The following is a 19,387-nucleotide window of genomic DNA, read 5'->3' as shown; positions in this document are numbered from 1 at the left end:
TTTAAACAGATATATAATCCCTAGTAAAATAGAGGCAATAATTGAAAAAAAGAAAGAAAAGAAAGAAAGAAAGAAAGAAAGAACGAAAGAAAGAAAAAGAAAGAGGCCCAAGGCCAGATGGTTTTAGCCCAGAAATCTATCAGAATTTCAAAGAAGAGCTAACAGCAATATTCTTCGAATTATTCCACAAAATAGAAGCATAAGGAACATTGGCCAACATTTTTTATTAGGCCACAATTACCCTGATATGCAAACCACATAAGAACCCAACAAAGAAAGAATTAACAGCCAATTTTCTTATGAAGGTAGATATAAAACACTCAATAAAATACTTGCAAACCAAATCCAAGAACGCATAGAAAAGATCATCTATCATGATCAAGTAAGATTCATCCTAGAGATACAGGGATGGTTCAACATACATAAATTAATAAATGTAATCCACCAAATAAAAAACTGAAAGTGAAATAACATAGTCATTTTATTAAATGCAGAAAAGGCCTTTGACAAAGTCTAGCATTCATTTATGATAAAAGTGCAGGAGAAAAATTAGGGATTCAAGGGGCATACCTCAACATGAAAAAAGGAACTTTACAGCAAGCAGTTATCCAACATCAACTTAAATGGAGAGAAACAAAAAGCAATTCAACTAAAACAAGGAACAAAACAAGGCTGTTCCTCTCCATACCTATTTAACCCAGTACTTGAAGTGTTAGTTAGAGCAATGAGAAAACTGAAGGAGATCAAAGGGATACAAATTAGAAAAAAAAAAAAAAAAGACATCAACTCATCTTTATTTGCAGATATGATAGAATACATAAGTGACCAAAAAAATTCCACCAGGAAATTCCTACAGCTGATAAGCACTTTTAGCAAAGTAGCTGGATATAAAATTAACTCTCAATAAGCCATAGCCTCTCTCTATACAAATGGACTGAGAAAGAAATCCGGGAAATTACACCCTTCAAAATAGTATTAAAACATAAAATATATTCTGGTAACTCTAACCAAGCAAGTGAAAGATTTGTATGACAAAGACTTCAAGACACTAAGGAAAGAAATTGAAGAAGATATCAGAAGATGGAAAGATTTCCATCACTCAGAACATTCAGCCTTAAAAGGGATATCTCCATCAAATCTCTTTCAGAATCAAAGAACCTTGCAGAAGATAAGACAGAAAACATGTAACAGCCAGAGGAGGTAAAGAGGTAAAGAACACCAAACAAACAAGGACTTCAAAACAGTAGTACCAACAGACATGTGAACTCACACAGACTGAGGCAGCAGGCACAGGGACTGCACAGAACGGAAAGAAACCATCTCCATGGATAACACCCACAAATGAAAATTTAGTTTGCTCCAAGGGAGCCTCCCTAGAGAAACAATCATTCTGTATGTTACGCTCCATGCCCAGCAGTAAATGACCAACAGAAAATGAACTCAACAGCCTTTCTCCTTTCCTATTCTAATGTCATGTCAAGGTTTTTAGTTTCTTTTTGAAAAATTTTTTTTAGTTTAGTCTTTATTTTAATTTTATTTATATATTTATTTATTACAATGTATTCACTTTGCATCCCCTTTGCAGCCCCCTGCCTCGCCTCCTCCCCGACCCACCCACCCTCTTTCTTCTCCCCCCATGCCCTTTCCCCAGTCCCCTGGTAGGAAGGACCTCCTCCCCTTCTATCTGACCCTAGCTTATCAGGTCTTATCAAGGCTGTCTCTGCATCTTCCTCCTCTGTGGCCTGGAAGTATACCCCCCCCCCAGGGAGAGGTGATCAAAGAGCCAGCCACTGAGTTCATGTCAGAGACAGCACCTGTACCCCTTACCAGGGAAACCACTTGGAAACAACAAGGACCCTAGAGAAAATGCTTAATCCTCATTCAGAATGGCAAACGGGATAGATATTGGAAGTAAGAGAGGACAAAGAATAGGACAGGAGCCTTCCACAGAGAAACTCTGAAAGACTCTACCCACCAGGTTATTGAAGGAGATACTGGTCAAACTTCGGACAGAGTGCCAGAATCCTTACAGAAGAAGAGGGAGATGGAAGGACCTGGAGGGGACAGGTGCTCTACAAGGAGAACAATACAGCCAAAATACCTGGGCAGAGGGGGGCCTGCAGAGGCTGATAATCCAACTAAGGACCATACACAGAGAGGACCTAGACCCCCCTATTCAAAGGAAGCCTATTTAAATTTTTTTTTTACCCTACAAATTCTCTTTGTACATTTTATGGCTTCTCGTTTTGTGATTTTTATGGGAGTCCTATATGTGAGAACAAGTAAGTCTTTACATCTATGTTTCTTGGGCATTTCTGGGGTTATTTTCCTTCTGTTTGTTTTGTCCTATTCCAAGGTATTTGTTTTATCATATTCATTTTCTATTTTCAAAATTATACCCTTTAGATTCTTGTTCGTTTTCCAAAGGAATAGATCTGGAAGGGAGAGGAGGTGGGAAGATACTAGGAGTAGAAAGAGGAAAACTATCATCAGGATATATTGTACGAAAAATTTTTATTTCAATAAAAGAAAAGAAATGGAGAAGCCAGGTGCCTGTCTTTTGGCCACCCTGTTTGTGGTGGGTACAATTCCAGATGGAATTATGGCTCGTTTGCTCTAGGATGTTTGATATTATTTTTTATACTGGGGATTCATCTTAATATAGTACATTCTAGGAAACAGGAAAAAAATCTAACTAATAGATCCATTTTTAAAAAGACAAGCTGAAAAGCTTCCACTGATGGCTGAGATGGAGGCTTTGATGGGACCAAGTAAACTGTCATCCCTAATATTATTAATCATTAATATCTGAAAGTCATGTTTTGGCTGAGATTTTGATTGTGCTTGATCAAGCATCAGTGTAAGCTGACTTCCATTACAAATTTTGGAACACTGAAGAGAGGAAGGGCCACCTTTCAAGTCTGAAAGACACATGAAAGTACTTCATGGGAAATCCTCCAAAAAGAGAGACATAATAACAGTCAAACACCACTAGAGATTCAGGAACATGTTTGGCAAAGTAAAATAAGACAAAGAAACAGCTATGTAGGTCTTTCTCCTGCCCACACCACTGATAGTTACTGTAATTTTCCAGGATGAAGCTAAGAATTTTTATGCTCTCTCTCTTCCCTCCCTCTTCCTAACTTCTCTATTTCCCTATCCCTCTTTAGTCTCCCCTTATTTTTCCATATTGCGGGTCAAAATAATTTGAATTCTCTATAATTGCAATCACAGTCAGATGTTAAAATTCAGTGGTGTTAAGGCAAATTCTCATTATTACATGTCCATTTGGAATCTGCTTTTATACAGGGGCCAGCTGTTATCTGTCTACACTCACTGTTCTCCTGTGAAAAGATGCACCCCATGGAATGTGTGTTCAGGGATTTCAGAAGGGATCTATGTATGGTTCATGCATCCTCGGACAGCAGGTTACCTTGCATTTACAGGTTGTACAAGGAGATCCAGCCATCGTCCACACCGAGCCACTCAGCCTCGAGACACCGGAGCTGTCCAGGCAAGTCTTTCTGATGTCATAGGCAATATTATCAGCCAGGCAGGGGTCATTGACACAGCGGGGACAGCACTCCCCTTCAAAGATGGCTGTGTATTCACAGCTCAAACCAGGGCAAGTGAGAGGCCAGCAGTCTGCCTCTCCTTCCTGTGGAGAGAAAGATGAAATGAGTGGCCCTCAGGCTTATGCAGTTTTATATTTCCAGTATCCCTTGGAGAAAGAAAGTGCTACAGTTCTTATTACTCTCTTGTTGAATGCTTCTAGCCTGCACCATGATACATATAATCTATCTTCCTCTATGAAGACACATCTTCTACATACATAGCTTCTATGAAGATATCACCTTCCTCCAGATGGTTTTGCTGACTACCTGATCTAGAGTTCACAATAAGTCTTAAGTCAGCTTGTTGTGCAAGTCCAAGCACAGTGTGCAGTTATTTTTATCATGGTGTACTGTTTTTATAATCAGGTTGTACTGTATAATTGGTATAACTCAACATTAAGTTGAGCTTTTAGGCTCTGATTGTCTGTTTTTCCTCCCTGATGATAATCAGAGTTTTGTCCAATAGGTACTAATAGAACAAAGAAGCAAAGAGATGATAAAATATGGGAGTATATAAAGGATGCCTGCCTCTTTTAAGGTCCAAAGTGAGATCTTCAGAATTAGAATATTTCAACAGCTGTATCAACTGAGAAACTGATGTCAAGTTCAGAGCTAGGTTGAATATTCTCAAGAGAAACCACCTCATGACTTTAAAGTCTTCAAGTCACAAGCCTCTATCTTTGTCTCCTTCCAGTTGCAGGAATAATTGAACTACCTATAACAGCTAAGTCTCTCCACACAGCCTCACTGTCATGACATTACATACTGTCAGCTGTGATGATTGTCATGTAAGTTTTCAGTCAATGTTTCCAAATTCTGAGATTTGTAGGTTTTGACTATGTCTGTTTTGCTCACATGACACCACTTGGAGTTTGACACAGGCAAAGTCTTGATAAGTATTTATTAAATGTGATCCATATCATTCTAAAGTAATTTTAAGTTAATGTCCAACAGCTTCCATGATCCAGAAAATGTACATCCCAATGACTGGACATTCAAAAGTGCTTTTGAAACTCTCTGAATGAAAACATCATGTGCAAGAGGAATGCCAGTCATTTCAGCTATCTGATGACCAGCTTCTGTAAAAATGTAGTTTCCCAGACTGACGCTGGGACCAGGTCTGTAGTTGTGCTGGATGTGTTTTTCCCTGGAATAGAATTTACAAAATTGGCCATGAACTGAATTTATCTACATTGCAGTCTTAGTATTAAGATGGAGTGTAAAGGATACATGTTGAAATTCTTTGCATGCCAACCTGGGGATTTATGGAAACTTAGAGAACAATTTCTCTGGGTGCCAGTTTTCATATAATAACCAGAGAGAGAAAAATTCATTTCAATAAACACTAAGCACCAGGCTAAGAGCTTCCTTTATGAGCTGACTCAGGTAGAATGCTCAGAGATGGAGCACCATAATTCCCAATGTGCCATGTCCTTACATCTTCCCATCCCTAGAAATCATTGTCTGTACAGTAATCTGACACACACTGAATGAGATCTGGAAATCATGTGTGTTTTTTTTTTTTTTTAACTTCCCCAAATCCAGGAATATACCTGTCTTTCCATTAATATTTAAAATAAATATATGATGTTCTGTTTGAACAACTTTTCCAAGGGATAAAACAGCACCCACAGCAGTTGCCATATTAATAGTCTTCTGTGGCACTAAGCCAAGTCCCTACTATGTATTGAGTGCAGTAGTCATCTTTCATATACATTGTCTCATTTCCTACCAATATTTGAATTGGAACCCATAAACCTGTGAGCATTTAAGACAAAGAATAATAACAGAAATGCTTTGCCCATGAGACAATTATAGAATTGTATTGTCAGCCTTGCCCACCCAAACTCCGTTGCTTCTATTGTTTCTTCTATTAGCACTGGTAAAGGTTATATCAAAAGCAACAATAAACTTGGCTCTGTCTAGACAATCATCACCTATCAAACCACTGAAAGCTAGTTTATCAGGATTTTTCTTGCTTTGGACATTCTAAAGTATATGGGTATATACAAACTGCACTCAGGTTAAATCTGTTTCATAAACACACTTTTTTTTTAATTTTGCAACATTTAAGATGCAATGTAAATACCTCCAGGCAGAGTACATGCCCCTCTGGTTAAGCATAGACCATGCTGCTCTGTGTAATACTTGATACATCTTGGAACTTCAGCCCCAAAGCACACGAGTTTATAACCTTTTCTACAGTGAAGGCACGAGGATCCTCAGGAAATGGACATACCAGACATCGGCATTGCTGGCAGCTGTGGGTCCAGTTGTCTCCACTTCGATAAAGCTTGTGTCCGCTTTGATCTAGGCATTGGCTTGTGACCCTGGTGTCACACTCTGGGCAGCAGAAAAGGTCAACATTTGGATTCTGACAATCACAAGCTGTCCGTCGGCAGAATATCTTCCCGTCCTGTTGAGCGGTAAGGTCAGGACGTTTTATGATTAGAAACTGTATGCACAGATGCACTATAAAAATCAAACCTTGTAAATACATCATAGAGTTCACAGAATACACTTCTTAGACTCTGAATCCATATTATCAACCTCCCACCTTGTTCAAAGCAGGCATAGCCTTTCTTTACTGGAGCTTGCCTGCAGAGCCAGCCAAGAGACACTGCTAAGCACACCCAAGGGGGGGAAAATCAATTATGTTCTTTGAATTAAAAAAAAAATGTTTCTGAATAAGAATTACAGCTAATGTAAGCAGCTAATCTAAATGTGGGCAACAATGCATTCCATATGGAAGGGGAAGTACGTGGTGGTATGTATCTGGGGGAATGAGCAGGAAGGGGAAAGTGGAAGTGGAACAACAGGAAAATGAGGGGAAATAAGAACAAACTATGTGGTATGTTTTTGTGGAAATATAATGAAATCCTGATATTGTGTGCTATGCCAATGAATAAGAAAATAAGCTCATTTCAGTAGAAAAGCATGTGACTGCATTTTTCTAGTTTACAAGAACACTAGAAAACATGCTGAACTGCACTGCCTAGTTTTATACCTGCCCCAGTACTTAAGGAATGTGAGAAGAAATAACTGAGGTCCAGAGACATTACAGGCTGTAAATGGTTTATTCTCTTGATGTAATTTTCATCTTGAAGGCTTATTGCTGAATAAGCTCACCCTTTCTAGTTCTTTCTGAATTCTGCATGGCTAGATGAACTCAGTTGTTCTGGCTCAAACTCCTCTCCAAACTGACTGATTCTAACTGACTTCTTTCAGCTTCTTACTGAGTTGCTCTTCTTGGCCTCAAACTAACTCTGGCAATTGGTTCTAATCTTTTGGATCCTTCTTATTCTTTGGCTTCAGCCGCCTCTGCATGAACTCACAAATGAACTCAATTCTACTGCCATGTACTCAATGGATTGATTCCCAACTGACTGACTAGACACAACTGCACTCATTTCTACTTAAGTGAACTGACTGAACTGACGTGAACAGCCAGGAACTGAACTGCCACTGCACTTCTCAACTGACTCCCCACTGATTGCCAATTGGTTGACCTCAACTCTACTCCCAGAACCCCTCTGACTTCCCCTGTGCTCTCTTAAACAGCCTCTTTCCTGTACTGTTCTCACAGCAGTTATGCATACCCTATTCTGTCAAATCTTTCTCTGATTTCTCACTTTCTGTCCCTCCATTAGATGTAATTGTTTGGGATTAAAGGTGTGTACTAAGGGTGTGTCTATATTTCTGCCAGAGGGATTAAAGGTGTGTATTCCAGCCAGAGGGGTTAAAGGTGTGAGGCATGTCTGCATCCCAGCTGGACCACACAAACCTTGGTCTTGGATGTGATCCCTTATCCATAGCAGCCATGTTGCTGGATTAAAATCCCCATACAAAGTGCCTTACAGAGATCAAACAGTGCAGCAGCATCTCTAAGCTGCCAACCAAGTCCTAGAGTTTTCAAAGAGAAGTTTCTTCTACAAGGAAGTCTTCTGGTCACTTGAAGAGCTTATCAGTTGTCACTTTCCTCCATGAAGCAGTTCACCAAATTACAGACACAGGAATGCTAGTCCTGGACACTCAGTTATAAAGTACTGAAGGTCAATGGCACTGAACATTAAGACTGTGTTCTTGCAGCACGTCTACTATCTGTTCATCAAATTAGTGTCACATCTCCATTGATGGAGAAGCTGAAGTGTGAGACCTGTGGCTACCTTTTATGGTTATACTTATTTTTTGTTAAAGATTTACTTTTATTAAAAAAATAATTGGGTATATATTCCTGTGGAGGCAAGTGGTCATTGGATACCCTGGAGCTAAAGCTACAGGTCATTATAAACCTCCCTGTTTTGGTGGTGGAAACAGCTTGGATCCTCTGGAAGATCAATGGAGTCATCTCTCATCATCTTTCTATGGTTGATTTTTGGATTATTTATACAACAAAATTTTAGAGATAGAAGATAATTTAAAGGACTAAAGCCCATCTTCACTGTAACAACCAAACCTAAAAGCTAAAAAGAGTTTACTTGAGGCTATCCATCCTTGGGAAATCCCAGTATGGAAGGTATTCAGGGTACATGTCTATGTGTTTATCTTGTTATTTCTCTGCTGACTTTAGTCACTTTTCCTTGAAATCACAGACCTTGTATTCTTTTATAATATTTCAATCTACAATTCTTAGAAGTCTCTGTTCATCGAGTTATTCCTTCAGGGAAGACATCTCTGATTCCTCAACCTGTTCCCATCATTTGTATATTTCCATTACACCACAGCTTTGGTGGCTCCCTCCTTCAAGCTTTGATTGCTCTGCATGATCTTCACCATCTTTATCAGTCAAAAACTAAACATTTATCTTATGTTCCAGTTATATAAGTTGTTTCCCTGCATATTTAATACTGATGACCCATAGGATAGAAATTTATGCCTTTAATTCTCAAGTCAGGTAACTAAAGTAAGTCTTCAGAAACAAGAAGTAATGTGGGTTTGTCTCACTCTGGCTTAATTCTCAGTATGCTTTCTCTAATGCAGCTTACTTTGCTTTCTTTTTTGCTTATTTCACAGTGTTGACTGATATTGAGCTTAATAAAGACCAAAACCTCATTAAACCCTGCCTATCTCCTGTGGCCAGTAGATTGGGAAGATGTGTTTTTAAATGCATGTTTCTTTTCATTCTGTTAGATCCATCTCATCTCTTCTGCTTGTCACAGCTTTTACCACATACCGTATCTGTCATCTACCATGAATCACGCAGCTTCACAGTTAAAGACATCTGTAAGCCAAATGGACCTACCCAGGAGATCTTAATCTGTTTCATCTACAAAAATGGATAGTAGGGTAAGTTCAGTGGAAGCCAAAGTGGAAAGCCTTAAAAGCACTATATTCCTTACAGAGTGGGAAGAAGATGTTGGCTACTTTTGTATCATAAAAAAGGGATTTTACCAGAATTGTATATATTGTGTCTACTATAAAATGATAAGAGAGCACTGTTATAAGATATCAAGAGATGAAACACACACAGATACTTGTATGTGCATGCATATACATTAATTTTATAAAAACAGACCTTCTATAAGTATGTGCATATATATGTATAGAGAGAGACTGTGAGATATACAAAACAATTACACATAGAGGGGGAAAGAGAGAGAATGAATGAATGAATCTAGAGGTGAGAGAGAGAGAGAGGGAATGAATAAATCTAGAGGTGATCAGGTGAATCGAACCAGATGTTTTTCATAGCCTAGCATTGATGCGTACAGACCCCATGTATCTTCCAACAAGTCCTTTGCTTATTGTCTTATATTATGATTCCCTTCACCTTTACTAACTAGTATGTCACAATAAATTTTGTATAATTATGTCATCTCTCTTGTTTCAGTGCTAGAAATGGACACTAGGGACACGCACACCAGGCAAGCACTTTGCCACTCAGCTGTATCCTCCACCTCCATCAACTTAATTTCTGTAGTAATATATTTTATTTCCCAGATATTGAAGGTCTAAGCTTCAGAATCCACATGAGTTGGCCATATACTTTAGACCAGCGTGAAGCAAAACTATAAATTATTTTCAGAGATTACTGTATTTCTTGCCATGAGATTCAATCCCACCTACTAGTTAAGAGAATGAATAGAAATAAATGGATAACCTTCAGGGTTAGTGCAGAATAAAGCAATTTCACATCTCATCAATTATGTGAAAATGCCAATGAGGCCCCTCTTAGCTTCTATTAGGTTTCAGAACAATGACAATGTTCCTGTTGGCTTTGAATTACTGAGCAACTGTAAGGGAAAAAATATTTTTTTTTATAATGGAAATGCCAAAGGTGGCTTCATTAATTCAGCTAGAATGTGATTATAAAGGCTTATTCACAGAGTGCAAGCACACTGGACACCAAGTATGAGTGAGAATAGGTCCCATTATTAGCAAGCCATCTTCCTTGCTTGGGTCTGTGGGCTGTTCCCAGAGCCTGACTCATGTCCAGCTAAGATGGTGACCCCAGTTTCATTGAGGTATCAAAGCTGAATTCTCATTCTCCTGCTCAGAACTTCAGTGTTTCCATGCAATTTTATAATGAAAGTTCAACCATGCACAATTAATAGGAATTACAATATTTAAATTATTTCTAGATTTTCTAAAGAAGGGAAATTCACACTGATAGAAAAATTTTAAGCGTATTATACTGTGTAAAAATTTAGGTTTTACATTTTGTATTACACATTTAATTATTGAACCACTGAAAGACTGATCCACTCACACCAGACTGCACAATTCACACGCATATCATTTTCTTTGACACTATTAAATTGAGTAGTTGGATTTACATGAAATCCACACATAGTCACTGAGCAAAAATATAAACTAGCAGTTAGCAAGTTGATGACCCAGTCCACATTTAGTGTCTTCCTAATAAAGTTTTATGGACACAAACTTCTGACCCAGTTACACACAACCTGCGGCTGATTTCACAGCACAGTGGTGAGTCTGAGTATTTGTGACAGTGCTCACAGTTCACAATATTTGTTAAGTTGTGCTTAATGAAAATGTCTGCTAATTCCTAACAAACTATAAAATTAGGACTACTACTCTAGACATAACAATTGTACTTTCTCATAAACTGATCAGACTATGATATCTAACACCTTTTCAATTATTGATTTTGATATTAAGTTATAGCTCAGCCAACCAAATTAACCCCCTTTATGCATGAGTTACACAAGTATCTTCAGTGTCACATTTACAAAAAGTACACAAGAGAGGGGAAATGACATTCCAATGTCATTTCATAATAACAGACCATATACCAGATGCCCCAAACAGACTTCTATGAATGATTTTTCTCTAAGCTGTATTTTTGTATCAGAGAAATGTTGTGGGATAGGTAAATAAGATTTCTACCAGAACAAGACTGAAAGACTCCTAGACACTTTTTCTTAGAATGTAGTCCTCAACACCAAGGTAGTAATATATCCTGGGAACTAGTTAGAATGGCAAGTTTGTAGGCAACACCTCATGTCTACTGCTATAGAAACTTAAGCCCCAAAAGTCTGGATCATGAGTTCCAACAAGACCCCCAAGGGACTATGAAGAAAGAGAAAGCTCCTGAAACACAAATGGAGAAATGGCAGATGCAACTGGTGTGGGCCAGCATGTTGTAGCCCACCATCTCTGGTGAAGAGAAAGAGGGCTCATTACATCACAAGAGAACCAGACCACCAGGCCAGGGAGGTAGAAAGATACAAGTGATTTGGGTTTCTACATCTGCTCTTAAAATAACCCTCATCACCCCAGAAAAATTGCAACCAATGGAAATGTAATGCAATTGGAAGCAAAACAACTTAAAAGTTTACCTAAAGAAACAGACCCCAGCCAGATCCAACATACCCTTCTCCAGGATCTAGTTGGGTGAACATGCCCGAGGGGAGCTACTCGCTATCTCCACCCCTCGCATCTAGCTCAAGCCACTCTTCCCAAGTCCCAGACTAGTCTCCCTACCTGGCTTGTGTTCTGCCAGCCTCTAGGCTTAAACCAGAATCTACCTTGCTTGCCCATAAACCACAAGCCTTAACCAAGCCATACCCAGCTTCTTCTTCCAGCCATATCTTGTACAACTTTATCCAGGATCTAGCCTGTTGAGTTAACCTGATCCACCCCTCCATGCAACTTATCAGAATACCAGGTAAGTCCCCTGTGTCCACCTGACTTCATTCCATCTAAACCGTGTCCAACATCTATGTCCAATCTGACCTGCCCATTTCAGACACAGCCCTCATATCCAGATCTCATTAAAAATACAAACAATATGAAAGATCAAGGGTATATCACCCCCTACAAGTATTATAAAACTGTTTGCCAATAAGAATTACTTAGAGCACAAAGACTTGGAGGAATTTAAAGAGACCAAATAAATAGCTCAATAAACTTAAAGAGAATAAAAATATAAGCTGGATAGAAATGGTTAAAGACAATCCAGGATTTGAAAATAAAATTTTAAACAAGAGATAGAAATGTAAGGAAGAATCAAGCTGAAATGAAGATGCAATTGAAAAACCAATTAACCATGTAGAAAACTCTTTCTGCCTTACAGGAAGAAAGAATCATGGGGAAGATGGGCTATCAGGACACGAAGATAACACAGAAGATCTAGAAAAAATTATCAAAAAACCATGAAAAAAAAAAAAAACCACAGGAAAGGGACATACAGGAAATGTGGGAAGTCATGAAAAGACCAAACTTACAAATAAGAGAAACAGATGAGGGAGAAGAGTCCTAAGTTTATGGCATAGACCAGACCATTAATGATATCATAGAAAAAAACTTACCCAAACTAAGGAAAGACACACCCAAACATATACAAGAAGCATAGTGGACAACAAACAGTCAAGAACAGAAAGAAATATCCCCACAGCATATCATAGTTAGAACGCTTAAATATATAGAACAAAGAATATTGAAAGTTGCAAGAGAAAAATATGCAAGTCACATATAAATTAAAAACTATCATAACAGCTGATTTCTCAATAGAAAATATGAGTGCTAGGAAGACATAGAACAAAATGTTTTCCAAATCATAAAAGACCATCAGGGCTAACCTAGAGTAATATGCCCAACAAAACTATACAACATAGTTGTAGGAGAAAGAAAAACTTTCCATAACATAAACAAACTAAAAAATATTTAGATCTGACAAATCTAAAGAAAACACAGGAAGCAATATTGTGTGCTGAAGAGAGAAATTAGGCTGTAGAAAGTAGTACAAAACCATAATTATTAGAACACAAAGTACCACTGAGAACCCAAAGGACAGCACAATGGCTCCAATCAACACATACTTTTAAATAATAAGTCAAGTATTAATGGCCACAATTATCCAATCATATCCAATCAAAAGACACAAACTTACTGAGTACAAAATCAATCTATTTGTTGAATGTAAGAAACACATGTTAGCTTTAAAGATAGATGCTGCCTTAGAGTCAAAGGATAGGCATAATTATCCCGAGGAGGACTGGGAAACAAGTAAGCACCACTAGCCTGGTATCTGATAAAACAGACTTTTTTTTCTTCTTTTTTTATTTTTATTAATTACAGTTTATTCACTTTGTATCCCCCCTGTAGCTCCCTCCCTCCTCCCCTCCCAATCCCACCTTCCTTACCCCTTCTCCACTCATGTCCCTGCCCAAGTCCACTGATAGGGGAGGACCTCCTCTCCTTCCTTCTGATTCTAGTCTATCAGGTCTCATCAAGAGTAGCTGCATTGTCTTTCTCTGTGGCCTGGTAAGTCTGCTTCCCCCCTGAGGGGGAGGTAATCAAAGAGCAGGCCAATCAGTTCATGTCAAAGACAGCCCCTGTTCCCCTTACTATAGAACCCACTTGGACACTGAACTGCAATGGGCTACATCTGTGCAGGGGTTCTAGGTTATCTCCATGAACGGTCCTTGGTTGAAGTATCAGTCTCAGACTTCTAACTAAAACTATTTAGAAGGCATAAGGAGGGGCACTTCATTCTAATCAAAGGAACAGCTAACTACAAAGATATTACTATTCTAAACATATAAATACCACATTATGGTACAACCAATTTTATTAAAAACTGTATTACTGGATTTAAAGACACAGGTTAACATTAACACATTAATATCTGGAGATTTCATTACTCCACTTTCTTCAATGGACAGGTCAATTAAACATCAGCATTAAATAATATTCTCTTGCTAAAATGCTCAATTCCTATCCAGAAAGTCAAAGAGGATGGACATCAGAAGAAGGAGAAAAGAGGGAACAAATCAGAAGCCTGACACAGAGGACCTCTGAAAGGCTCTGCCCTGCAAACTATCAATGCAGATGCTGAGACTTATGGGCAACCTTTGGGCAGAGTGCAGGGAATCTTAGGAAAGAAGTGGGAAACTGTAAGATCTGGAGAGAACAGGAACTCTACAAGGAGAGCAACAGAACCAAAAAGTTTGAGCACAGGGGTCTTTCCTGAGACTGACACTCCAACCAAGGACCATTCACGGAGATAAGCTAAGACCCCTGCACAGATGTAGCACATGGCAGTTCAGGATCCAAGTGGGTTCCATTGTAATAGGAACAGGGACTGTCTCTGACATGAACTGATTGGCCTGCTCTTTAATTACCTCCTCTTGAGGGGGAAGCAGCATTACCAGGCCACAGAAGAAGACAATGCAGCCACTCCTGATGAGACCTAATTGACTAGGATCAGAAGGAAGGAAAAGAAAACCTCCCCTCTCAGTGGATTTGGGGAGGGGCATGCATACAGAGGATGGAAAAGGGAGGGATTGGGACGGGAGGAGGGAGGAAACAACAGGGGGTATACAAATTGAATAAAGTGTAATTAATAAAAATGTAAAAAATAATATTACACGTTGATGGGATTAACAGATATGTACAGAATATTCCACCAAAATAAAAAAATATTAATTTTATTCACCAGAACATAGAAGCTTATCTAAAATAGATCACATCTTAGAACTAAAAACAAACCTATAAATACTAAAATATTGACATAACTCCATGTATTCTACTTGACCACAATCCAATAAAAGTTAAATTTGACAGCAAAAAACAAAAACAAACAAACAAACAAAAACCCACAAAAAAAAATTTTAGGTAAGCAGACAAACTCATGAAGATTAAACAATTGATTACTGATTGATGAATGTGTTAAAGAAAAAACCAAGAAGAAAGAAAGAAATTCCTGGAACTAAATGAAAATTAAAAACCTGGATACAACACAACTTCTGGGGCACATGAAAAACAGTCCTACAAGGGAAATATATAACACCAAATGCCTACATTAAAAATCAGAGAAAGAGAGAGAGAGTACAAATAAATGGGTTAATGATGCAACTCAAAATTTGAAAAAAATAAGAGCAAAGAAAATTAAAACCCAACACTAGACCAAAGAAGCTCTTTTTTGAGTCATTGCCCAGCATTGTCTAAGAGACCCCTAAAACATTTCAGGCTATTGCTAATTGCCCTTTGTTGCCTTCTAAAGGTGGAAGATAAGTCTCTATTGCTTAGCAAACCATGCACTCTACAACAGGGCCCAGAGGCCACTAAGCTGGACCTGATCTGAAAGCTTTCTCCATGAGTACCAGGTTTGAAGGTACCAAAAGCTGCCAGCTACCAACAGAGGGAAGCAACCAACAGTCCTACCCAGTACGAACCACAAAAATGACCATCATGGCATGATGAACCCGGTATGTGCAGTAATTGCTCATATATCTTGGCAGTGACCAGCAGCTCTGTAATTGGTTCAGAGCCTGGTCAGCAGAACAGAGATCATGACTGATACTTAGAACTTACCCAGCCTCCCAGATCTGATGAAGTCACGAATCTTGGAGGAGAACCAACAACCACCAGTTTACCAGGCTAGTATAATCCTTACTACTTTCTAATGATTTGTCCTTTAACTAATAGATGAGTTCTCAGTCCTCATCAAGGAAACTTCTTTTTGCAATAGGCAGAGAGCACACACACACAGAGACACACAAAACCCCACAATTGATTGATATGCAGAGTTCTAGAGTTAGCTCAATTCTAACTGATATATCTGCAACACAAGTCTGATACATTGGGTTCAGGAAATCACTGTGAAAAGGGGGTGGGAAAAGGTTGTAGGAACTGAATGAACAGGGAGTTTGCTTTGATTTTCTGTCTCCTAGAAATGTCAGAAGTAACACTCATGAAATCTCATCAACATGGCTGTCTAAATATAACCTGAAGAAGGATGATAGCAATAGACATGCTAAAGTGAACAGGGGAAAGTTCCCAAGGCCTCAGGGTTAGGCTAAGAACTACAGGCAACTAAGGAATGTTGTGAATAGGAGAAATAGTATTCCATGAGGAGGAGAGTTGGTTGTCTGATGCTAAGTAGTAAGTTCTGCCATTTTATGGACTGAGCACCTTGTATTTGTATGTTTTGAAGCACACACACATGCACACACACACACAATTAATTCAAGAAAAAAGGGGGTCAAGAATTTGAAAGCAAGCAAGGGTTACATGGAGAGATAAAAAATGGGTGTATGATATAATCATTTTATAATCTCAAAAAGTTTAAGATTATTTTAAAAATAAAATATTTAAAAACAGTGATACAGAGACTGGAAATTTTTTTCATACAAGTCTTTGACTTGCTTGGTTAGGTTCACACCAAGGTACTTTATGTCCTTTGTGGCTATTGTGAAGGGTGTTGCTTCCCTAATTTCTTTCTCGGCCCTTTTGTCCTTTGTATACAGGAAGGCTACTGATTGTTTTTTGAGTTAATTTTGTGTCCAGCCACTTTGCTGAAGGTGTTTATCAGCTGGAGGAGTTCCCTGGTAGAATTTTTAGGGTCACTCAGGTATACTAAAATATCATCTGCAAACAGTGATACTTTGACTTCTTCCTTTCCAATTTGAATCCCCTTGATCTCCTTCAACTGTCTTATTGCTCTAGCAAGGACTTCCAGAACTATGTTGAAGGGGTATGGAGAGAGTGGACAGCCTTACCTTGTCCCTGATTTCAGTGGGAATGATTTAAGTTTCTCTCCATTGAGTTTGATGTTGGCTATAGGCTTGCTGTATATCACCTTTACTATGTTCAGGTATGTGCCTTGTATCCCTGATCTCTCCAATACTTTAAACATGAATGGATGTTAGATTTTGTCAAATGCCTTTTCAGCATCTAAGGAGATGATCATGTAGTTTTTCTCCTTCAGTTTGTTTATGTGGTAGATCATACTGATGAATTTCTGTATATTGAACCACCCCTGCATGCCTGGAATGAAGCCTACTTGGTCATAGTGGATGATGTCCTTGATGTGTTCTTGTATTCGGTTTGCAAGTATTTTGTTGAGTATTTTTGTTCAATGTTCATGAAGGAGATTGGCCTGAAATTCTCTTTCATTGTTGGGTCTTTGTAAGGTTTAGGTACCAAGGTGACTGTGGCTTTATAAAATGAGTTTGGTAGTGTTCCTTCTGTTTCTATCTTGTGGAATAGTTTGAAGAGTATTGGTGTTAGCTCTTCATTGAAGGTCTAGTAGAAGATATCAGAAGATAGAAAGATCTCTTATACTCATTGTTTGGCAGGATTAATATAATAAAAATGGCCATCTTACCAAAATCAATCTAAAGATTCAATGCAATTCCCATCAAATTACCAACACAATTCTTTACAGACTTTGAAAGAAAAATTCTCACCATCATATGGAACAACAAGAAACCCAGAATTGCCAAAACAATTCTCTACAGTAAAAGATCTTCAGGAGGTATCTCCATCCCTGATCTCAAGCACAACAATACTAAAAACTGCATGGTACTGGCATAGAAACAGAATGGTGGAACAATGAAATAGAATAGAAGACCCTGACATAAATCCACACACTTATGGACAACCTGATTTTTGACAAAGATGCCAAATCCATTCAATGGAAAAAAGACAGCATCTTCAACAAATAGTGCTGGTCTAACTGGAAGTCTACATGTAGAAAAATGCAACTAGATCCATACTTATCACCCTGCACAAAACTAAAGTCCAAGTGGATCAAAGACCTCAACATAAAACCAGACACACAAAACCACTTAAAAGAAAAAGTGGGGAATACCCTTGAACTCATTAGCACAGGAGACAACTTCCTGAACAGAACACCAACAGCACAGTCTCTAAGAGCAACAATTAATAAATGGGACCTCATGAAACTGAAAAGTTTCTGTAAAGCAAAGGAAACTGTCGTCAGAACAAAACGACAGCCTACAGATTGGGAAAGGATCTTCACCAACCCTATATCTAACAGAGGGCTAATATCCAGTATATATAAAGAGCTAAAGAAGTTAAACAGCAAAGAATCAAGCAATCCAATTAAAAAATGAGGTACAGAGCTAAACAGAGAATTCTCAATAGAGGAATATCGAATGGCAGAGAAACACGTAAAGAAATGCTCAACCTCATTAGCCATCAGGGCTAATAAGGTGTACAGCAAATCAAAACAACCCTAAGATTTCACCTTACACGCATCAGAATGGCTAAGATCAAAAACTCAAGCGACAACACATGCTGGAGAGGTTGTGGACAAAGGGGAACTCTCCTCCACTGCTGGTGGGACTGTAAACTTGCACAACCACTCTGGAAAGCAATCTGGTGCTCTCTCAGACAACTAGGAATAGTGCTTCCTCAAGATCCAGCTATACCACTCCTAGGCATATACCCAAAAGAGTCTCCAGTACACAATAAAAACATTTGCTCAACCATATTTGTAGCAGCCTTATTTGTAATAGCCAGAAGCTGGAAACAGCCCAGATGCCCCTCAGTGGAGAAATGGATGCACAAATTGTGGTATATCTACACAATGGAATATTACTCAGCAATAAAAAACAAGGAAATCATGAAATTTGCAGGTAAATGATGGGATCTGGAAAAGATCATCCTGAGTGAGCTATCCCAGAAGCAGAAAGATGCACACAGTATATACTCACTCATATAGACATATAATATAGGATAAACCTACTAATATCTGTACACCTAAAAAAACTAATCAAGAGGGAGGACTCTTGCTAAAATGCTCAATCCCTATCCAGAAAACCAAAGAGGCTGGACATCAGAAGAAGGAGAAAAGAGGGAACAAGTCAGGAGCCTGACATGGAGGACCTCTGAAAGGCTCTGTCCAGCAGACTATCAATGTAGATGCTGAGACTTATGGGCAACTTTTGGGCAGAGTGCAAGGAATTTTAGGAAAGAAGTGGGAAACTGTAAGATCTGTAGAGGACAGGAACTCCACAAGGAGAGCAACAGAACCAAAAAATTTGAGCACAGGGGTCTTTCCTGAGACTGATATTCCAATCAAGGACTATGCAGGGACATAACCTAAGACCCCTGCACAGATGTAGCCCATGGCAGTTCAGTATCCAAGTGGGTTCCATTGTAATAGGAACAGGGACTGTCTCTGACATGAACTGATTGGCCTGCTCTTTAATTACCTCCCCCTGAGGGGTTAGCAGCATTACCAGGCCACAGAAGAAGACAATGCAGCCACTCCTGATGAGACCTAATTGACTAGGATCAGAAGAAAGGAAAAGAAGACATCCTCTATCAGTGGAATTGAGGAGGGGCATGCATGCAGAGGGTGGAGGAAGGGAGGGATTGGAATGGGAGGAGGGAGAGAACCACAGGGGGGGGAATACAAGGTGAATAAAGTGTAATTAATAAAGAAAAAAGAGAGTGATATTAAGGGAGAAGAAGAAGAAGAAGAAGAAGAAGAAGAAGAAGAAGAAGAAGAAGAAGAAGAAGAAGAAGAAGAAGAAGAAGAAGAAGAAGAAGAA

At 38.8% G+C, this 19,387-nt stretch overlaps 1 protein-coding gene across 2 annotated transcripts in view; it reads right to left on the bottom strand.

The window, feature by feature from the left end:
• Positions 1-19,387, bottom strand: part of Nell1 (neural EGFL like 1) — a 950,996-nt gene that overhangs the window by 8,167 nt on the left and 923,442 nt on the right. For both annotated transcript variants that reach the window (XM_055608364.1, XM_055608365.1), the window contains 2 exons: positions 5,854-6,030; positions 3,434-3,658 (listed from right to left, as the gene is read on the bottom strand). In XM_055608364.1, coding sequence (XP_055464339.1) covers positions 3,434-3,658; positions 5,854-6,030 — 402 coding nt within the window. The remainder of the gene's footprint in view (positions 1-3,433; positions 3,659-5,853; positions 6,031-19,387) is intronic.

The sequence above is a fragment of the Psammomys obesus genome, unplaced genomic scaffold (genome assembly GCF_907164565.1).
Source record: "Psammomys obesus unplaced genomic scaffold, mPsaObe1.curated_primary_1811, whole genome shotgun sequence".
Lineage (NCBI taxonomy): Eukaryota > Metazoa > Chordata > Mammalia > Rodentia > Muridae > Psammomys > Psammomys obesus.
The sequence above is the reverse complement of the archived record's forward strand: the minus strand, read 5'-3'. Positions and strand labels throughout refer to the sequence as shown.